The following is a 22,381-nucleotide window of genomic DNA, read 5'->3' as shown; positions in this document are numbered from 1 at the left end:
CTACAGGAACTGGGGTTTAGGTTTGGTTTAAGTCATAACGATCCTCTAAACCACCACCAGATGGCGCCAGAGCGCACAACAGTGAGATCCCTGGACTCTATGGATTCTTCAGCACATAAAGGTTCTATTAGAATATAAATACTCTTTACATTTACTTTGATGTATGTCACATTCTGGAGGTGGCGCGTTACTTGCATGGTTCCATCGTATTACCATGGAGTAATATGGAGCATGGAGTTAAGACTAGTTTTATGCCATACTGTTGAATATTTTATGTCAGGTTTGTGGAGATGCAAGCCCGCTCACAGTAATAATCCACGTTTTGCAGTGTAATAAAAACATCCAACATGTGCTTTTATTATAGTGCGTTTTTACTAAAATGTTACTTATTTGATGCCGCTTCAAAATATATTGATTATGCTTACCAGGTAGATTTGATATACACCATGGCTCACTGGTTTACATACTTTCTGAACATCTACACCTTTAATAATTGATGCACATACGATTGTTCAACACAGAGGAATTCTAATATTTGCATATAAAAGAGTGTGTGTGTCTCTGAAGTATGAATTCCCACACACATCAAAAACAAATATTAAATTATTCAGAATTGTCATTGTTATTGAACAGCAAGGAGAAATCACGACAAAACTTGAATCACTGAACTTTTAATTTTTCAAAAGGGGGAGGGGAAAAAAAGCACATTCTTGGGTAAAGAGTTAATGAGGAGCTTGGGACAAAAAAGGTGGGACGTGTGGAGCCTTTTAACACAGCTGCTGGGAGGGTATACAGAATAATCACTGAGCCTAAAAGCTTTTTTTTCTACAGCGCCAGCGAGAGATTGACACAGATCCGCTATAGTCAGGATTTCCAGAGAGCATATCAACAAGAGGGCACAGACAAGTGGACTTTTTACATTACGTTTGATTCTTATACACCTTTTGGCCAGCAGCGATTGCTTATTCGAACTTGTGGATTTAAAAACTGGAGGGAAAACCATGGCACCTGAACAGTTTTGAGGTGGGAGGGGTAAAAAGACGAAGTAGAAAGTAAATCAAGAAAAAAAGGGGTGAATAAAAGAGCAGCCATCTTGTGAGAGGAAGCTGGGTTCGCCGATGTCAGCTCACGAGACGTCTGAAACGCAACAAGGAGATACAATCAATTCCTAGTAAGATAAAACAAAAAAAGGAGTTTTATCATTGCACTTTGTGGAACGTACAACTTGCGGGCCGTGCTCCGTATCTTCGCATTATCTGCTCTTGCGTGAATTTCACAAAAGATTCATATTGTTCTGGAGGAGAAAGATGAAGAAATGAGATGAGACTAGATCCACAGACAAAATAAGAACATAAAATGAAGGGCTGACCCAGTTAAGATAGTTTTACCTGCAAGTTTTGTATTTAGGATCTGTTCGTACTCCTCCCTGATCTTGTCCTCGTGGTCTTTGAGGAGCCGCTCGCACAGGTAGCTTACTTGCCTCAGCGTAAAAGAGGGCTGGTCCTTCCTGGAGGCGCCTGAAAAGAGAAGGAGTTGCAAAAAAAAAAAAAAAAAGGGAAAAAAAATCACAGGTTCAAAATGTTCACGAGCTCCTCCTTCAGTCGGCCTAAAAGCACAAAGTTCATATTTATAGTCCAGCGATTACAAGTGGAGCTACCTTTCGTCAGGCAAATCATTCCTCCTCGGTGGTTGAAGACACCTATAGACATCAGGGCTTAAACTGTAAATTCACTGTCTACAAAGGCAAGCGTTGGCAGAGCGAGTGAGGTGCATCGGCTTTACTCTCAGGAGTTGTAAATGATGCCAACAGAATGATCTATGACACAATTTCAGATGTGAAAAAGCAGTGCAGCCCCGGAGCTATGCATCTAGATATCATCTCGTCCCAATTTGCACACGGTTCTATCAACTTGATTGTGATGTTCCACTTTTTATCTTTTTTTTTTTTTTTTTAAAGGCCTTGAAACTATAAACCCCCGTGTTACAATATGGGATGAGATTAGCCTCGTTTCCATGACGGCCTGTGAAGCGCTGGGTCAGGACAAGAGTTTGATACAAGTTAAACAAGCTCCCGTTACGGCTTTGGCCACGCACAATGCAACAGTTGACAAGGGCAGGGATAATCTATATCGAGACGCCACGTCCCAGAATGTGAACATACTGTCAAACTGCAATGGATATGAATCATGTGGCTAAAAGTGAGGTGCAGTGGTTTATGGATGCAGAAAAACATTTAGCAAGTTCCCCCCCTAACACTTGTCATAAATGTAATCATGTATGTAATGTGTGAAACTGAGAAACAGACAATTTCTCTCAGGATCATTCAAGTATTTATGTATCTACAAAAGTCAATATCACACTCTCAACTATTCTCTCAATTAAATCGATTGTTGTTTGATTGCAAAAGTCCTGTGAATTTGTTAAATTAGACCCAGATGAAGCCAAGTAACGGACAAAACAGACTTCTTTTCAAATCCAACACAAAATGTTTCCTGTCTAATTTTGAACGTTTGCTTCGTTTGAATCCTAAAACCTCTTTTCTGCTCATGCCATGTTTTGGAGATGATTCGATAACTACATTTGTTGTGATGAATCAATCAAACATTGTTTGCAGCCTCTTGTAAGCAAACCGTGTTTCAAAACTGGGGCTCAAAGATGTTCATAGGGACGCCATTTTGTGTGCTTCGTTTTCCTTCACTGTGTCAATCACAACCCAAAAAACAAAAACAACATAATTTGCTGTCCCAGTCCTGGTCCTCCTGAGCCTTGCCGTCGTGCGTTACCTGGAGGGGAGCTGGGGGCGGCGAGGGAGGAGCTGGGGCTGGGGACATCACTGGAGCTGCAGGCCTCGCTCTGGTTGAAGGCTCCCTCCAGCTGTCGCCGCCTCTGGATACGGCTGTACTCCTGACGCAGGTTCTGGAAAATCTGCTCTGTGGGGCCAGAAAAACAACACAAAACAATATATTTAAGTGACGGAAAAGAAAATGACAGTATACAGTATATTGCCTGTTCTTCTTGTGCGATATAACCACAACTGCGCCAAGTATGTTGTGCTTAGTGGCACAAAGCAAAGGGTGTTTTCCAGCCTGAACAAACATTTGAATAGGAAGGCATATCATCACTCGCCGTCGTGACTAAACTGTGGCACTTCCCCCTGGGCTCTCAACCAACATGGCTTCAAACAACAGCTTAGAGACAGGAAGTGTGGTATCAACACAAAAAACCAGCTGTGGCCAAACAAAAAGTGCAGGCTTATATATTTAAAAAAAAAAAAAAAAAGGAATATGAGAACCATATTTCACTTTCAGTTCTCTTTTGCAGCTCATATTTCAAGAAATGGTTCGGTCAAAGAAAGAACAGAAGCAAAAAATGCTTGAATCTTGCTTGTGATCAAAGTTAAAATGGCAGGAGTTCAAAGAAAAGCTATTTATTTAAAACAGGGTGTGCCAAGTCATCAGAATTTATTTTATGGGCATTGATTTCTGACCTCTAGATGTGAGGGTAAACTTCATTCAAATGGCAAGGTTATGCAATCATATCTTTTAGGGAAATTGGGCCAAATACCTCAATATATCATTTATTTGTTTGTTTTTTCATTCTAATAGAATAAGTTGAAGAAATGTCAAAACTTTTGATTTGAGAAGATTTAGTCTTTAGTCTCAAATGTAGTGGAGGCGATATGTAAATCTCAACCAAACAGAAATGTCTTAGAACACAAATTAATGTTTTAGTCGAAGTTTTAGAATCGGACACATGTGAAAATACTGTAAAATTACCTAGTTAAGTACAGACAAATAACTTTAACCCTTATTTGACCCAAATACTCTTCAAAACATATCACAATATTATCCAAGTATCGATCTTCTGCCCCCCTTTACTCAAATAACAAGAGAATTCACTGCTTTTAGTTTTAGTAAACAAGCTCAAATCCATCCAAAAAGGTCAAAAGAGAATTAAAAACAACAACAACACAGCTCAGGGCAAAGTGGAAAGATAACCAAACATTGAACTGCCCGGACCCCATCGAGTGGAGCAGAAAAAGCCCTTCCTCTATCTGAATAAACAGGCCTCATTTATCTTGGGTGGAGTGAGCCCCGGGCCGTGTTTAACGCTTGTGTCCAGCTTTTTTAGGCGCGCGAGGAAAGCAGGATCTTCAGCGGCGGGTTGTTTTTTGGGTGGGTCGGGGCGCTGAATGACTGGGGCCCTCCTGTAGAATGTGGCCTTTGTAACCTCTGAGCATTAACAATACACAAGGCTAATCTGACAGGCTCAGTAGAGGGCTGTTGGGGCTTTCACTCTTAATAAAGCCGTGTCTGGACAAAAACGCCGTCCCACGCCTCACGGGGCCACGGGCAGATAATTAGACAAGTGATTGATTGAGTGACAGGAAAGAAATTTGGGCTATATAATTGAGAGACACTTCAAACTAATGTATCATTAATGGGAACAATATTAAGAGGCCGTCTTTTGTTATAAAAGGAATCAACCATGACATTTGAATTGGATTATTCATCAATTATACCATGAAAAAAGAAAAAACACACGAGAAAGTAAAAAGTATGAAAAATGGCAAGAAAATTAGCTATTTTTCTGTTGCTGATGTCTAGAAATGAAGTGCAGCGTGTTAGTGTTTCACAGCGTTAGTCTGAGTCTCTTGGACAATGGGGCAATAGTTGGCTTTCAATTTGATCTTGTTCTTGTTATGGTATTTGAAAATGAATGATATTTTACTAGAGTTGTACGTAATGGGACTTGCTGTAATGTCAACACGTCTCGTTTGCACTGACGTTTTGTATACACTGGTGTTGTCACGAAACTAAAATGTCAAACTCGGATTTTGATACTTAAGAATAAGCTTGATATTTCAATGTTTATTCTCTTTGTTTCCATAAGACTATTCTGATAAAGCTCAAGCTCATTCTAAAACCGCTCAGGAAAGGTTATTTAGTCTTTATATTCATTTACACTTGTTCCAGCGAGTATCTGGTTCTATACTCGTTTTAGTTTTGAGTAGCATCTGATTTTTGATACTTTTGGGACAACCCACACACCATATTCTGTCCTTTTAGAAGCGACACTAAACTAAGATACATTTTTACAAAGGATTTTACATTCTCTGTTTTGCTTTTACACCGCGAGTTTAATAGTGGTGGAATTCAGGATTCCCGGAATTCATAAATGAACCGTATCCAGTCCAAATTAGAGAAAGTGATGACAAACGGCAGCCCTCTCTAATGCAGCTCCTTATCCACTGCTGCCAACCAGAGCTGGCCTCAATGTGGCCGTCGCTTGGCAACACTGACCCTGCCAAAGTGGTGGGACCGAGTATCATTCCGAGGGTACTTCCGGGAGGTGGAGAGCTCCGGGGGGGGTTCAATGTTCAGACCAGTAATAATGAAGGGACCAGTAATAATGAAGGGACCAACTCATGAGACTACTGCGGGAGGAAAGAATGTCTTCACAAGAGAACGCTCGAGCAAAACATTCAGTAGATTCCAGAACAGACGGACAAGTCAAAACGATGTCAAAACACAATCTACTTCGACCCAGAAAGTCACCTACCGTTTTTCCAATGCAACTCGCACAACCAGAAGTGCAAATCTTAACGGGTTGTCGTTTGTATCTCCTTTAACTACTGACGACATGTGCTCAGTTTCTCTTTCATGCACCTACCTGCACTGCCACATGCCAGTCCACCAGGCGGAGGAGGAGGAGTGACAGCTGACCTTTACTTGGCACAGTGCAGCAGCGAAACGGGCCCCGCAGCGCCTTTCCCACAGGGGCCTCTTTCTGGGAGAAGGCGAGTCCAGTGCCTGATATCAGAACCGAACGTCTACGGCGACTCCAAACTGATCAGAGAAACGACTTATGCTAATGAAGGTTTCCTCTGCACAAGGCCCGGCGATTATTTAAGGAGTCGACAAGTCAGTGATTGTCTTTTCAATTTGTCATCAAGTCAAACGATTGTTTTGATTATACATTGGAGACGTTTAAAATACATTATCAACCAAGGAAAAGGCTGAAATGACATGCTTGAAGTGTTCGAGATCGAGAAAATGTACAAATAAAGTGCATTATTGTAGAAAATCTGATTATTTTTTTTCTTTTATCACATTTTGATTTAATAATTACACAGTCTTTTTCTAATAAGAGCTTTTTGTATGCGTTTTAGAGTCTGTCGAGTCCATACGGCAATAACTACAATAAATCGGCTGAACAAATCGAATGGCGTATGTGGCATTGACAAAATCCTCTATAACAAACTATATTTGTTGATTTACAGATGACCAAATAAACCGAACAAATCTGGGCACAACTGCACATCTGTCCCAAAGTATGGCAAGAGTGAGGATATCATATAAACCATACAGACTACGCAAAAGGATCCCTTGCATTTGTGTGATGGAAGGAAGACCACAGACAGCACAATGTGTCTCCAGAGTCATGCACAGTGTTGTAGAAGGTGCACCCACATGTCCCACAGAGAGGAGAGGCACAGAGGAGCTGCAGGCCCGGTCAGAGAGGCACAGAGGAGCTGCAGGCCCGGTCAGAGAGGCACAGAGGAGCTGCAGGCCCGGTCAGAGAGGCACAGAGGAGCTGCAGGCCCGGTCAGAGAGGCACAGAGGAGCTGCAGGCCCGGTCAGAGAGGCACAGAGGAGCTGCAGGCCCGGTCAGAGAGGCACAGAGGAGCTGCAGGCCCGGTCAGAGAGGCACAGAGGAGCTGCAGGCCCGGTCAGAGAGGCACAGAGGAGCTGCAGGCCCGGTCAGAGAGGCACAGAGGAGCTGCAGGCCCGGTCAGAGAGGCACAGAGGAGCTGCAGGCCCGGTCAGAGAGGCACAGAGGAGCTGCAGGCCCGGTCAGAGAGGCACAGAGGAGCTGCAGGCCCGGTCAGAGAGGCACAGAGGAGCTGCAGGCCCGGTCAGAGAGGCACAGAGGAGCTGCAGGCCCGGTCAGAGAGGCACAGAGGAGCTGCAGGCCCGGTCAGAGAGGCACAGAGGAGCTGCAGGCCCGGTCAGAGAGGCACAGAGGAGCTGCAGGCCCGGTCAGAGAGGCACAGAGGAGCTGCAGGCCCGGTCAGAGAGGCACAGAGGAGCTGCAGGCCCGGTCAGAGAGGCACAGAGGAGCTGCAGGCCCGGTCAGAGAGGCACAGAGGAGCTGCAGGCCCGGTCAGAGAGGCACAGAGGAGCTGCAGGCCCGGTCAGAGGGGAAACGGTCCAACAATGATTCAGGCTGAGAGACAAGGGGCAGTTTGGATGTGCCCAGGATTATGTTTGTCTGCTGCCATTTGTCTTTTCACAGAGTCACAGGGAAGTGTCCCCGGGAGCACATACCACCAGCACACGAGGCCCGGGCCTTTGTTTGGAGGCCAGGGCTCATATCTCCAGCCTCAGTGTGAGCAGTGTGAGGGTAAAGGACAGGCCATCATTGAATAAGTCAACAGTGCATTTCTAAGAAGTAAAAGAGCCAAACTAACACAGTGGGAGCGACGTGCCTGGTTGAACAGTTACATGATCTACACATGAAGAGCTCAGAATCCACACGCAGCGCCCACAAACACAGTGTGCGATGATAACTTAGTGAAGCCGTTGACTGACGTTCACGTAAAGCTAAGCTAACGATTAGCCTCCAACCCCCATCTGATTCTCCACCCAGCCCCCCTCCCCCATGACACCCACCAGCAAACGCACAAAAAGTCATTATCGACCTAGTTTCCATACCTGGGGTGAGACGACTTTCGCCCCCCATAGCAGCCGGAGACATCGCGTGTGTGGGGCTGTCGACGGGCGGGCGCAGGTTGCATCTCTGCGGGGACGGAGTGCTGGGAGTCCCCGGTAGAGGGTTGCACCTTCTCCGCTTCGGAGACTGGGGACTGAGCAGGGCCTCAAACTCCATCGACCGCTTTAACGTAGCTCCACACGCCATGTTAGCCAAGCAAAAACGTCAAGATAAAGTGAAGAAACGACCCACAAGTGTAGGTTTCCACCGCCCTGATTGCAGCGTTAACGCTCCGTGTTTGCCGAGCCTTTTCTTCCTCCACAACAACGGATTTTCTTCTGAGTTGGGGCCAACTGAAGCCTGCTGAATTTTTAAAACGTCACAATGGTGGGTCGTACCATGTGCGCAGGGAGGGGAGTTCTGAGAATAAAGCGACACCTTTACCCGTTTGAAAAATAACTAAAAGCATACGCAGGCACTGTGGCGACGCATATATAATTTAATACACATAGTTGAACACTTTATTACGTATAAACATCATTATTGACTTTTTATGTCGTCTCCGTGGGGAATACATCCCCGTTTTCAAAGTAGAAATCTCTAGATGAACTCTTAAACTGTAGGTTCGCGACACGTCTGGTGATGGGAACCAGGTAAAGAGAGAAGGAAATAACTATTAACCAGTGTATGGTGTTAATTATGAACCTCATTAAGGTGAATTTTTACAGCCCATTTGCATCTCGCAGGATTTCTATGGGGGGGTTCTTTTTGTGTCAAGGTGGACCTTTTTAGTATGATGAGGTAGATAACTTACATGTATACATATAATGTTTTATCACAAAAAAACAAAAATACAGTAATTTCACACATAAACTACAACAGTGACCTGCAGTGACAGTGACAACCTCACCTATATGATCAGTTAGTTAGTTTTTCACTTTGACATACTATTTCAACATACTGGACCTAAACACACACAGAAAACACAAAGTCCGTCTAGAAAAATTAGGTTTTTTTCATTGTAAAACCCTCAAACATGCTCAACCAAGCATTTAAAAAGGTTCAAACTGAACCACAAGGTGCAAATATGAACATATAAAAGTATTCTTGTGATATATACAAGCAATAAACCACTATTTACAATAAAAAGTAGGTAAATCCTCAGGCGTTTTTTCTATTTGTGCTACTTCTCAAAACAGTTTCTGTCCAAAATGACACAGAGAGCCACATCACAGGCCTTGTACTTCCATGTGAGTGATGTTCAGAAGGAACTCTAAACCAGGTCTAAACCAGGTCTAAACCAGGTCTAAACCAGGTCCAACCCAGGTCTAACCCAGGTCCAACCCAGGTCTAAACCAGGACTAAACCAGGTCTAAACCAGGTCCAACCCAGGTCTAAACCAGGACTAAACCAGGTCCAACCCAGGACTAAACCAGGTCCAACCCAGGTCTAAACCAGGACTAAACCAGGTCCAACCCAGGACTAAACCAGGTCCAACCCAGGTCTAAACCAGGACTAAACCAGGTCTAACCCAGGACTAAACCAGGTCTAACCCAGGTCTAAACCAGGACTAAACCAGGTCTAACCCAGGACTAAACCAGGTCTAACCCAGGTCCAACCCAGGTCTAAACCAGGACTAAACCAGGTCTAAACCAGGTCCAACCCAGGACTAAACCAGGTCCAACCCAGGTCTAACCCAGGACTAAACCAGGACTAAACCAGGTCTAAACCAGGTCCAACCCAGGTCTAACCCAGGACTAAACCAGGTCTAACCCAGGTCCAACCCAGGTCTAAACCAGGACTAAACCAGGTCTAAACCAGGTCCAACCCAGGACTAAACCAGGTCCAACCCAGGTCTAACCCAGGACTAAACCAGGACTAAACCAGGTCTAAACCAGGTCCAACCCAGGTCTAACCCAGGACTAAACCAGGTCCAACCCAGGTCTAAACCAGGACTAAACCAGGTCTAAACCAGGTCCAACCCAGGACTAAACCAGGTCCAACCCAGGTCTAACCCAGGACTAAACCAGGACTAAACCAGGTCTAAACCAGGTCCAACCCAGGTCTAACCCAGGACTAAACCAGGTCCAACCCAGGTCTAAACCAGGACTAAACCAGGTCTAAACCAGGTCCAACCCAGGACTAAACCAGGTCCAACCCAGGTCTAACCCAGGACTAAACCAGGACTAAACCAGGTCTAAACCAGGTCCAACCCAGGTCTAACCCAGGACTAAACCAGGTCCAACCCAGGTCTAAACCAGGACTAAACCAGGTCTAAACCAGGTCCAACCCAGGACTAAACCAGGACTAAACCAGGTCCAACCCAGGTCTAAACCAGGACTAAACCAGGTCTAACCCAGGACTAAACCAGGACTAAACCAGGACTAAAGCAGGTCTAAACCAGGTCCAACCCAGGACTAAACCAGGACTAAACCAGGTCCAACCCAGGACTAAACCAGGACTAACCCAGGTCTAAACCAGGACTAAACCAGGTCTAAACCAGGACTAAACCAGGTCCAACCCAGGACTAAACCAGGACTAAACCAGGACTAACCCAGGTCTAAACCAGGACTAAACCAGGTCTAAACCAGGACTAAACCAGGACTAAACCAGGACTAAAGCAGGTCTAAACCAGGACTAAACCAGGTCTAAACCAGGACTAAACCAGGACTAAACCAGGACTAAAGCAGGTCTAAACCAGGTCTAAACCAGGACTAAACCAGGTCTAAACCAGGACTAAACCAGGACTAAAGCAGGACTAAACTTGATCAACATGAAGTGTGCCCCTCATTTTGCTTCACAACAACTATATTACTGACAATGAAATACTTGAAATACTAAAACTCTCCAAAACTACTCAAAAACAGCACGATTCCTCTCGTTCGTTCTTCCTCTTTGACGTCGACGGCAGCCGTCTACGTCACTTAGTTTTCATGCTGCGCGGTCCTAAAGCCGACCATGTTTCAAAACGCACCGGTGCGGGCGTCGACCCCAAAAGGGCTAATATCTGTGGTCCCTCAAGACGGACCTTTTCGGCCCAAATGGGCGGTTCGTTCGAACCCCCCTTGGCTACGGCCCTGCAATGTATAGGCTTTAGTTACTACAGCAATAAACCACAGGGCCTGTCATCTCAGACAGCCAGAACATCTTAATATACTCCATAATAAACACTAGCATGAGTGAAGTGTATATTAGACGTTTATTAACAATTCAGAACATCCAGAATTCAATGGGTGAACAAGAGCCAAACCTGGTGTACAATAAACTACCACTTAATCTTTCAAGCTCTGCTCAGCAAAATTTTCCACATTGCTAATATTATTATTTTATTATTCGTTGTTTTAGGTTGCACCTTGATGCAGAGACAGGTTCCTTTGTTTGTGAATTGTGTTCAATGACAATGGCAATACACGTTTTCTGATTCTGTTGATGATTTGGGGATTTTTACCCTGATTACTCAACAATACCTCGTTTGTAACAAACCACAAAACTAAGAAAGGCTTTTAACGAATCAAAACAACTAGCATTCAAGTCTATTGAAAGGCAAGCACTGTGTGCTTTGTATGTGTGCGTTATTGTAGCTGCCAGTTGTTCCACTGTGGGCTGCCATTCCTTTCACTTTCCTCTGCAGCACACTGCTTGAATGCACATGAAGAGCACATGTAAAACCCCAATGTCACGAGTCTTTGTGGTGCCCTGGCATTCATGTGCATTTAGAAAGGTCCATGTATATTCAGTGACAAAGACCAAAATCAAATATAAATTCAACAAATACAAAAATACAACAAAAACAGCTACAGTCTGCTTACAGTACACAGTATAGTATATCCTGCTTACATACTTTTATGCATCTGGTGAGGTGACTCAGGGGGCAGAGGTTTTGCAATTTGATCATCCCAACTCCAACCAGTGCATACTGTCATTTTGTCCTTGGGCAAGACACTGTGGATGTGAATGGTGGTTGGAGAAGCTGTGACTGTGAAGTGAATGAATAAGGATATACAGTAGCTTAAAAGTGCAATATTATTAGGCTATTCCTACTCAATGTACCCTACAAACAAAATATGGTGCATTATGTGTTTTTCAAGCTTATACTGTTGAACAGCTATTCTAAGTTCCTTTGACACAGAAAAAAAAAATCTGAGTAAAACTAACTTGGTGTTTTAATACATATTTGATACATTTCCACCATCAGTGTGGGCATTCTGAAAATACGTAAATCCCCCTTTTTCAGTTTTTGTTCCCTGCCAGAGACACAGAGGTGATCTGTGAGGTTCTGTTGCTGACCACCTCATTCTCAGACAGGACCGAACAGCCTATGTCCTGTCCATCGTGTGATTCTGGGGCAAGGTGTTCTGTGGGCTGTTTACATTTGCCCATTTCACACAGTCTGTGAGTGAGCAGCACCAAAGCCTCCCTGAGCTCTCGGCAGCGCAGTGCGTACAGCAGAGGGTTGACGGCACTGTTCACCAGGCACAGTGTGCTACAGAAGGCAAAGCCCCTCAACTGGGTGAGGCTCAGCACCACAGACACATCTGCTATCATGAACGACAGTGCAGGGAGCCAGCAGCCTACCAGGATAAGCAGAATAAGGCCAAATGTTCGAGCTAACCGAATATCCATTCTCATGCGGGCTTGTCCTGATGTCGCTGCTGCCTGCAGACTTGTCATAGAGGCTTCATGGCGGTGGGCTTTCCATAGGATCAGAACATAGGCTCCTAAAATAAGAGCCAGTAGAACCAGAACAAAGCTGGTCCAACAGGCCAGGTAGGCTGAGTTTATGTAAGGAAAGAGACGTGAGCAAGGTGGTGTCAGACCCGTGGGACACCTCCAGCCCATGAGTGGCAGAAAGGAGATGAAGGTGGTGGCAGTCCACAAGATGAGCAGGCTCAGCAGGGCTCTGCGCCGCGTCACCAGCACTTTATATGAGGACACCTGGTGGATGCACAGGTAACGGTCCAGCGCTGTGAGCAGTAAGCTGCCCACAGAGCTGGTGAAGGCCATTGTGACTCCACCTAATTTGAACAGGTAGGCAGTGGGTCCATCGCTGCGCTGGAACAAGTGGAAGTCCAGGAAGCTGGTGGTGAAGAAGCAGCTGGCGAACACATCAGCTAAAGCCAAGCTGCCAATGAACAGATAGGATGGCCTCTGCCTGAGGGCGGCTGTGCCCAAGATCACCAGCAGAACCACACTATTCTCCAGGAAGGTGAGTGGACCAGCCAGGAAACAGATGGAGCCAATCGCTGTCTGCTCAGCTTTTGTCAGGACCATGTAGCACGCCAGGTTCACACACGACTTGTTTACTGTAAACACAATACCCAGTTTACAAAATATAATTCCAAAAAAGAGAAGATTGTTAATACTCACCAATTGGGAATGAGACATTTTTTGATTCTCTGTTCTCTATAGAACCACGGGCCTCCCAGGCTTCCATTTCAAAAGCAGTAAGTAAAGAAGCACAATTTAACTGTATAAACAAGGAAAAAGGAGAATATACATTTTCATTGAAATGCCAGTTGCACATGATATGTAGGGTAGATAATTAGTAATAATTTAATAATCTGTGGTTTGACTACAAGTTGAAATACTTTTTTCCCCTGCCAATATTTAACTTGGAGCTTAACATTTATGGGTCTTTATGGAAAGTCATTTAGATGTCAGGGCAAACATCATTACAGTGTCCATTTAAGGCCAGACGCGTACCATTAAATCTCCATATCACCTGATGTTAGATATTCAAATAAAACATGAAATCAGTAAGACCATTAGCACTGTAAAAAGATTTCTAAAGTAAAATCAAGGCTAACACTTGTCGTTAGCTTTAAACTCTCCTTGATACATCTGACAAATGCAATACAATTAATCAAATTGACATTGTGGTGCATCTATTTTTAAATACATTCTTGAATAGTTTTAGGTGATAAATATCTATGCAATCTAAATGTTGAAATAGGCATACTTTACCTTTGATTATTAAATCCTTTGTAGAAAGAAAAAAAAAACTGAGCATGTTGATGCGCTCTCACGGGTAAACCAGCGCCCTCTCTTGGTCACGCACAGCACTGCACTTAGACAGACATGGATCGATGGTGAAGGTCAGTGGCTGTGCCTGGTCTCCTCCAGAGTGCCTCCTGAAAGCAATCAATATATTAAACTGAGTGTGAAAAGCTGCTGTAAGAGGATTTGTGTAAAGTATTAAAAAAAAATGTGTCGTAAATGCCTGGAAGCTTGTGCCCTGGATTGGAAATCATTTTGCACTTTTTATTATTTCAAGATAATGATTGTTGAATATTTATATCAAATTCAAGACTTTACAGAATGAAGTATTAGGTCACTTTCAAAATTGTGCTTCTTCACAAATGTCACACTTAAATAATAACTATAAGCTGTAAAATTATACATGAAGCATATAAAGTGTTGAAACCAAAACTCTTAAGGAAATATAAAAATATATGTATATCTTATTGAAAGCATAGTTATAAATGCCCTTTTCAGCTTTTAAACATAGTTACATCGCCTTAATCATCATTTTCCCTTGTTTTCCTTTTGTTTATCCATATTGCAGTTTGTGTTTTATTTGATTTATTCCTGTAGCTCAAAAAGTAGCTCAGCTTTTTTTTTGGCTATAATTTTCACTGTGCAACCATTTAGCGGAAACTGTGGTTGCAGTTTCTTTCACCACTTATGGGTTTCAACACAACTGCACGTTTTTGCACACCAGATCGTCGTTTTAATAATTTTAAATAATCAAAAAATCCTGCTCATATAGTTATTTTCACTAGAAATTATACAGCACAACAAATATGATGTCTTTATAAGTAAGGCTTACCTTAATTGTGGTTTGAAGATGAATAGTAATGATGATTTTAGCTTGGTCTCTCAGTAGAAGATGGGAATCAGCGTGACAGCTCAGACCTAGGGAGGTGACTGGACCCGAGTGAGCAGTGAGGAAGATAAGGCTGGTTATGATCACAGGGCAGAGGAAGAGAGGGTGGGAGGGACTCACCAGCCACTCTACCATAGCTCAAACATGCATCAAGTTCTGTAAAAATGACAACCATAACAGCCGTGTGTGTGGAAACAGCCAATGACTAAATGACTAAATGTTCAAATGTTGCTGTGTTTTAAAGGAGGAGGGTCACGGCAGACTCAAGGGAGGAGAGCTCTTAAAGAAGGTGTTGTATTGTGGGTGCAAAAACAGCAGGGAAAGATGAGTGAAAATTGTTGTGTTCATGAAAACAAGCGGTAAGATTTACCGGTAATGGATTTATAAATGTCTTTTAGAAGTTGGTGAATACAAAAGACTAGGCTATAAATGCAATACAATAGAATCAAGTATTTCTGTTACATCAAATACATTTGAAAATGAAAATACATTTAAAATATATGATAACACTGTATAGTTGTGAGGTTGCTCCGCATTTCATCCCACTCACATGTCTATATCAAAGTGAACGGTGACAGCCTTGTGATTACTGAAATGATCCATACCAAATCACATCATAATTATCAACATGAAAGATGGACATTTCATTGACGGCTATACTTTTCCCCTTCGGTGGTGGTACGGGATTTATTAAATCACTTCATATTCATTTGACATAATCTAAAAATCAAATGTAATTTGTGCCTTCCGGTGGAACATCCCTTGTGCTATTTTTAGAGAAGAGACAAGTTGAAGGATGTCAAAGTTTTCTTGTTGCAGCACCAACATGGATATGTTTGTGAATCCTATCAAATTGTTTAGTAAATGCAAATATGCAAACCAAGCATTGAGACAGTGCACATTATTGAGTAGAGTATCACTTTGTACACTAGAGGGTGCTGCTGTGCAAAATGGGTAGCTGCTTATTTATTTCTTTATTCTTTTTTTTTTTACATTTCTTATATATATATATATATATATATATATATATTTTTAATGTATTATTATTATAATCACTTAACTTAATTGAAGCCCCTGTAGTGAATTACCAGAAAATAAGTTAAAGAAATAATCAGGTCACCACATCGTGACCTGAGGCAAAATGACCCCTATTTTAGTTTTTCAATTTACCATGGTAAATTAAATGGCAGAGAAAAGAGAACAAATACAGTGACCTGCAAAGTAAAGTGACAGTTTGAGGATATTTCTGTGTATAAACCAAATAAAACACATGCCCTTGGGTCTCCCTTCTGAGCTGCAGATCCAGACTTAGGTCAGAGAAGCGGAAATGTGATTAGAAGAAGACAGAAAGGCTCAATAAGATTTGTCCTCTCTCACTCAAACATCAGGTGTAGGCCAGGCCTGTATGCTGCTATTCTTAATTATCATTTGGATTATATCACAACACTCTCCATGGATACGCAGAGAGGACTTGCATGGGTCTCTAAAAATGTTTTTATTAATTATATTTCCGGCTTTCATTACCATTGCACCAGACAGCAGAAAACAATCCCATTAGGTATGATTAATACCACTGAGTGCAGATGTGAATTTAATAACATACAAGAACGTCAACTCAAATATTTATGTAATAATTATTAATGACAAAGTCGTGACTCTAGAATGAAGAGAACATATTTGATTTCTTTTTGGCTGCATAGCTTCTAGCCATACAAAGACATTTTTGGGGGCACAAGAATAGCTAGATACTGTCTTCATCAACCTCCCAATGGGACTACAGATGAAAATAAGCCTGCATGGCTAACTCTAATCTACATGTTGAACCAACACATGTTCATTGATGTGCACTGTCCCATATTAAATAATATAGACATAAACATTGAGATGTTATTGCTTTGCTTGTCATTAAACATAGGCCAAACTATCTACAACAGGTATATTCATTGCTCAAAAATACAGTAAAAACATACTTTCACTGTGATTGCGGTCGATTCTCCACAGATCTGACTTGCAACTTGGCCTGGAGGTCATCTTCTTGTCTCCAAGGAGATGGAAAAACCTCCAGGCAAAAACAAAGCAATAACATCTTCAGTGAGACAAGCAGGTGGCAGACCCTCCACCATTAATACTGCTGCTTAAATGTATGGTATTTGCCTATTTTAGAGAATAAAGGTACTTGCTATTGTTTTGTAATTGGGACAGGACTATTTTTTTTTCATTTTGAATTTTAAGTTTAGATTAGTTATGTCACTATCCAAAAGAAAGTTATGATTTTTTACACTTTGTGAGTAACATCACTGACTTACTGTAAGTCAAATAAATGTTACTCTTCGTAAACACGCCATTTCAATGAACTTTTAGTAAACACAAACATTTGACTATTAAGGAATACAATTTGGGTTTAGGAGAGTAACACTAGGCCTATCTCATAAGGTTTACAAGATATGTAAACAATCACTTGGTTAAATAAAATAGAAAATTACTATTACCGGGACTTTCCAAACTTTTTACATCAAGGGCTGCATAACGAAACATAGCAGAAGCAGAAGCCTGATCAAGGGCCATAGTGTAAACAGTAAATGATTAAAATGACTGCATTTAGCACAGGTTAGAACTTTAATAAGACATATTTGAGACACACTAAAATGTTTGATATTGGGTTTAGATTTTTAAAAAAATGCAGTTTAAATAGAACTGCATTGGGTAATTTGGGCAAGTACACCAGGAAGAGAGCCATGAAAAATTGGTCTGATGGGGGCGTATTTGGAAATGCCTGATTTACAACAAAATTTTGGTTTCTCAATACTCATATTTGTCATCGGTTCTAAACGTTTACTGTCCCAGTGAAACTACCTGTTCCTCTCTCAGAAAACAGTGGATGGGTGTGTTTTATGGCACAGTTTGGTTCCTAATTCCAAACAGCTCTTGGTTGGCTGACATCACGGCCTGGCTCATTCTCACATGCTAATGGTGGGTAGAAGACTTGTTGTGGCTTGTTGATTCAGTAGGCTTTCACATTCCCTATTATCATTTTACTTCTAAACATCAAAATAACAGTAGAGCTCTCTTTCTGTCCAGTATAGCTTATGATTCCACTGCGACTGGTCAAATTTGGAACATAGCCTATGCTTTATATTTGCCCAACAGGAAACATGACCTACTTTCCAAACATGGCTGAAACTTGTTGCTGGTACAGCCCTCTTTAAAGGCTCCGTATGGGGAGCGTCTCTGCATGGCCTTCAGCTCTGAGGTCTGGCTGACACAACATGTTGTGCAATTCGTTTTCAAATCCTCAGAGGGCAGACATGGATAAGGACTAATCTTTCACCCTATATTTTCTACAAGTGAGCCATGGACCACTGAACCGATCTGAAACTATGTCTTAGTTGAATATTAACATTTTAGCATAGCCCTAGTAGTTTTCTTGTCTGATTTCTTTGTTTTGTTTGTATTTTAACCCACCCACCGACCCACATCTGTTCCACTACTTCAACTAAACAGTGGGGGGAGGGCAGACACTGAGACAGAAACCCACAACAACATCCTGTGATTACAGGTCCATATGTCCCTGAATGTAGCCTATGTTATTTGATCATATTTAGTCTTTCAAAAAAGGCCTACTTTATCGGATCAACACAAACCATTGTTAGCCTTATAAGGGGCCCATGACTATTTTCTCCACAATTTTGATACATTTATTACATAACATCTATCTTAAACGGGATATCATCGGAGCTACAGTCCATATTAATCAACAACGACTGGACTTGAGTCGTAGTGTGCGTAAAACTGTGTAAAAGTGTAAAATCTTGGTTGTTTTTCTCGGCTCTTTTCTCTTCTTTCAGGAAATACCCTCAACAAAAGGAAGAGAAGGAGGGACGCGCATTGACGTCACCCGTCTGGCAACAGGCTGAATGCGTCTGCTGATCTGTCAGTTGATTGGCTGAGCTGAGACAACTCGACATGTGATTGGTCGGATCTGGGTAAGCTCCAGCTACATAGCCCCAGCGTAGAGTCCATTTTGTTGCAAATCGGAGGGAGTCGAGTTAAGGCGGAGACCACGGCCACTTTCTACCATTCAAGCCGTGACGGGGACGGATTGTTGGAAACTATAGCTTACTATACTTTCTGTTTAGTCCGTCGGGAAATATCAAAAGCTGTCCATATTTTTGTTCGACGAAGGGCTTCCACTACCGAGCCAGAGGAAGTCGGTAAGAGTCATTTTAGAGTACGCTTTGTTCTGGGTCGCCATATTGAATTAGTTCGTTTTTGTTTTGGTTTGACGCCAAAATAGTCTAACCACAAAAACAAATCCTGTGTTGCGTGAGCAGTTGGTTTTCAGGCCAGTTTACACCTAGTATCTGGAGCTGTTGAGCTAAATCTGCATTTTCTCCGCTCTGTAATGCGTGTCACCGTAAACAAAGGAAAGCGATGCCTTTAGCAGACTGCGCAGTTGTCAATTACAAGACACTCACTGGGGGTTATAAGCATTTTTAACGTGGATATTTATTAAGTATATGATTAACATTCAGAAAAGTATTTTTTGCAATATTTTTTTTGTTTGCGTGCGATGACGCAGTTAGACCCCCCTGTTCTAAAGCTGCTTTTCTCAGCTCTCAGACCTTTGTGGACATGCACAAGTGCAGTGTGTGGTAAATGCACACGTACAGGACTGGGCAGTGTGTTTTAACGCACATTTGTTTACAGGATTGGGACTTCCTGAGCAGCCGTGTGCCGAGGTGAATTAATGTTCAGCTTGGTTCTACGACAAAACATCGCTCTTTGGCACATGAGAACTTCAGTTCTTGCTGGACACAAAAGTGCAGTGAGAAGTAGAAGAACTACTTCGAGGACCTGGGGCCCGGTTGGAGGAGTGCGGTTAAAGAGAGACCTGTGGAACACTTTCCTTACAACAAAGAGGTAAGGCTCAGCTTGTTTTGCTCTGGTGTGTGGGGGAGGGGCGGGCTGCTTGTTGTTCTGCACGTAGTCCATGACGTAGCCGCTGCTTATCAGTGGGCGGCGCTGCTGTGTGCAGCCTTCTGCGCAGTATGTGGTCCGCACAACATGCAATTTAACATGTCCATTTATTTGTCTTATGTTTTAAGGTGACGCAGTGAAAAACACCATGGGAGGTGGCGAAAGGTACAACATTCCAGTTTCCCACCCTGAGAGATCTTTGTCCAAGAAGAACCACCCACTTGGCCGAGCTAAGCAGAGGAGCCGTGAGCAGAACGGATCAGCAATGGCAGCATCTGCAGGGGGCCTTCACCACAGTCATCGCCGTAGTGACAAAGGTGCAGTGTACCACAGGTCTCCTGAAGCGTGGCAGGCCGCGTGTGCAGACAAGAATGCCGCTGTCCGTTTTGCCATCAGCTATGACCAGAACTGGGAGGGCGCGGTGTCTCACCTCAACACGCTCCTAAGCACCCGAGGAAGTCCAAGCTACGCAGGGCCCAAGTTCAGCGAACCACCTTTGCCCAGCGTCCTGCCCAAACCCCCCAGTCATTGGGTGTCCTTTCCAATGGGCGCCTGTGACAGTCGGGAGATCATGGCCTTCCAGCTCAAGAGCCTTCTGAAGGTGCAAGCGTGAGGCGCACATGTTTGATGGTTAAACTGGCCAATGAACTGGGACTCTCTGAGGGCACACACCCACCAGGAACACCTCAGTGCTGTGATACTTTTACCTCCTTTTTAGATTTGACCTTCAGACTAGGGGATGTTTGCAGACTATGCTGTAAATGCTAACTCTGTTCCCTTTTTAACTCTATAAGAACAATTGCAGCATTGCAGCCTTGCTGGTAGGTGATGTCAATGGAGGAGTAATCTTCTGAGACTTATGATAATCTGGGTATCCTTTTGTAGTACTTTGGTTTTGTATTTCTTTTTTTTAAGTTGGCTATCGAAGCAGATTTTGAGTGTCATTTTATTTTCCATCAAGTGTTATATTTCAGGTTAGTTCCCGTAAGTGCAGTCTATTTCCAAACAGCTTTTTGTTTGACATTTTTGTTTTTTTTTCTATTCCAGTGCTTATACAAATTCACATTTGTAGCCAGTAGCTAGGTTTCTGTTAATTATTGTTATATTTGTGACACTCAAACTGCAATTCTGCAGGGACAAAGCTATCTTCCTGTTGGAGATGAGCTATAAGCTAGGGAGCATAGGTCAAAAGTGTAACCTCAAACAGAAGGGTGAAGAGACCATGGCACAGAGACCTTGGGCTTTGAACTCCTGTATATTTTTATTGCGCTGTGCGCATATGCACTATAGGAGTTGGCTCAAAGGGCTGCTACACTCTATCATAGCATTATTTTGTACATGTTTTTGTTGTTCTTGAAAGACTTATGAAATGCTGTGTGAACCAAAGCAGTTCTTTTGCTCCATTGTGTTGCCCAGTGTAGTTTCAGTCAGTTTATCCACACTAAGCCAACTATTATTTAGTTGGGTGGGTGATCCTGACTGTTCTAATCCACATGTTCTGCTCCCAGACTTTGCCTACAAAGAGCCGTGCAGCAGCTCAACATGCGGAAGAGGGCCAGAGTTAAGTGTAAGATTGTAGAATTTTGTCTTAACTTTGGTCCTGTTGGCTGCTTGCACCTGTTAAAGGCCAGGCAAAGCTGTGGAGAGTCCTGAAGTGACGTGGCCTAAGGGACACAACAGTGGCTGGTGTTTGTTTACAAAACGGGTGACCATCGCATCGACAAACACTTGCTGCCTTGATTACCCTGTGCACTGCAATCAGATTTTGAGTTACAGGTCAGAATGCTATCAGAATGATGGAGGCTTAATTGACTATCTCCTTTCACTTTTTTAATCCTCTGTTGAGGCACTTGTTGCTTTCTCTGTGCAGAATTGGAGCTGTTCATGGCCAGCTTAGAGATGACAAAACAAAGTATGAAGTTGACAAATGATAAAGAGCCATGTAAATAATAAAATGTAAAGTACTTGTAGCATATGTACATTTGCAGGTCAGTTTTGAGCTGCTTGACAAAAGTATTTTTAGTAATAACACTGAATGTATAAGACATGCTAAGGTCATGTCTTGACTTCAATACTGATGAATATTTTTGTTAAAAAAGCCTATAGCATTTCTCAGCACCCCTGCACTGTTAATTCCAGAAATGTTGCACACATTTTTTATTGTTTTATATTATGCGCACAGTGTAGGGTGAGAGAAGATGCTATGTGCAAACAAAATAAATTTAAATGAGTAAAAATAAACTATTGGACCAGCGGAGACTTTGCTTATGTTTGGATCTGGGTGTGAATGTGCTTGCATCATGTGAGCTTATATTTTACTGTAATCTTGACCTGTTTGTGCCTAAGTTAATGCTGAAAAGTGTTGCAATCCATTTGTATCTGGGAGTGCTACAGATAGACCAAATGTTCCCAGAATCACCTGACTGTCAGCTGATCTTCCGCCCGCTCACAGCCAGCTGCTTCTGCCAGTTTGTATTCGTTCTCTTGTTCGCATTTTATTTCCTGTTTGGTTGGGTCCTGCAAAGCAATGTCTCCTTTTTAAATTGAACCTTAACTAATTGGCTTTGAATTTCTCCCTCTATTAAATGTCACTGAAATTTAAATGTTGTACGCCCCATTTGAGATTGGTAACTATTGGTATTGCGTTAAAAGAAAAATACAAGATGCACTCTTATTTGAAACCAAAATTCCAAAAGAAAAAAAAATAAACCCATTCCCCTTCCCCCTAAACGTTGTCTGTGTTTCTCTCTACATTCTTTCACACAAAATGATTTGAGCTCTACAGGTAAGTTGAATTACACC

The 22,381-nt window shown here is 42.6% G+C and overlaps 3 protein-coding genes across 3 annotated transcripts; 1 reads left to right on the top strand and 2 right to left on the bottom strand.

Moving 5' to 3' along the window:
* Positions 1 to 655: 655 nt before the first annotated feature.
* Positions 656 to 8,087, bottom strand: akirin1 (akirin 1). Its single transcript, XM_072460123.1, has 5 exons — positions 7,719 to 8,087; positions 2,784 to 2,930; positions 1,389 to 1,517; positions 1,223 to 1,294; positions 656 to 1,137 (listed from the first exon to the last, which is right to left on the bottom strand). The coding sequence occupies exons 1-5, from the start codon at positions 7,921 to 7,923 to the stop codon at positions 1,127 to 1,129; spliced, it is 564 nt and encodes a 187-aa protein (XP_072316224.1). The 5' UTR covers positions 7,924 to 8,087; the 3' UTR covers positions 656 to 1,126.
* A 3,800-nt stretch (positions 8,088 to 11,887) lies between these two features.
* Positions 11,888 to 13,175, bottom strand: cnr2 (cannabinoid receptor 2). Its single transcript, XM_072460655.1, has 2 exons — positions 13,084 to 13,175; positions 11,888 to 13,019 (listed from the first exon to the last, which is right to left on the bottom strand). The coding sequence occupies exons 1-2, from the start codon at positions 13,148 to 13,150 to the stop codon at positions 11,947 to 11,949; spliced, it is 1,140 nt and encodes a 379-aa protein (XP_072316756.1). The 5' UTR covers positions 13,151 to 13,175; the 3' UTR covers positions 11,888 to 11,946.
* Positions 13,176 to 18,593: 5,418 nt separating this feature from the next.
* Positions 18,594 to 22,309, top strand: pnrc2 (proline-rich nuclear receptor coactivator 2). The gene is made up of 3 exons (XM_072460762.1): positions 18,594 to 18,813; positions 19,310 to 19,522; positions 19,708 to 22,309. The coding sequence occupies exon 3, from the start codon at positions 19,728 to 19,730 to the stop codon at positions 20,190 to 20,192; it is 465 nt and encodes a 154-aa protein (XP_072316863.1). The 5' UTR covers positions 18,594 to 18,813; positions 19,310 to 19,522; positions 19,708 to 19,727; the 3' UTR covers positions 20,193 to 22,309.
* Positions 22,310 to 22,381: the final 72 nt, after the last annotated feature.

This window comes from Eucyclogobius newberryi, unplaced genomic scaffold (genome assembly GCF_026437365.1).
Source record: "Eucyclogobius newberryi isolate DKJ021-1_F unplaced genomic scaffold, fEucNew1.0.hap1 SCAF_3, whole genome shotgun sequence".
In the NCBI taxonomy this organism is placed as follows: domain Eukaryota; kingdom Metazoa; phylum Chordata; class Actinopteri; order Gobiiformes; family Gobiidae; genus Eucyclogobius; species Eucyclogobius newberryi.
Note: the sequence above shows the minus strand (reverse complement) of the source record. Positions and strands in the feature narration are given on the sequence as shown.

What these genes read in the sequence shown, in the direction of transcription:
- akirin1 (XM_072460123.1), bottom strand. Translation starts at nt 7,923, where the DNA reads ATGGCGTGTGGAGCTACGTTAAAGCGGTCGATGGAGTTTGAGGCCCTG. An exon ending in CGAAAGTCGTCTCACCCCAG is followed by an intron (nt 2,931 to 7,718) that starts GTATGGAAACTA and finishes CTGGCCCCACAG; the next exon opens with AGCAGATTTTCCAGAACCTG. An exon ending in CGCCCCCAGCTCCCCTCCAG is followed by an intron (nt 1,518 to 2,783) that starts GTAACGCACGAC and finishes TTCTCTTTTCAG; the next exon opens with GCGCCTCCAGGAAGGACCAG.
- cnr2 (XM_072460655.1), bottom strand. Translation starts at nt 13,150, where the DNA reads ATGGAAGCCTGGGAGGCCCGTGGTTCTATAGAGAACAGAGAATCAAAA. An exon ending in AAATGTCTCATTCCCAATTG is followed by an intron (nt 13,020 to 13,083) that starts GTGAGTATTAAC and finishes TTGTGTTTACAG; the next exon opens with TAAACAAGTCGTGTGTGAAC.
- pnrc2 (XM_072460762.1), top strand. Translation starts at nt 19,728, where the DNA reads ATGGGAGGTGGCGAAAGGTACAACATTCCAGTTTCCCACCCTGAGAGA.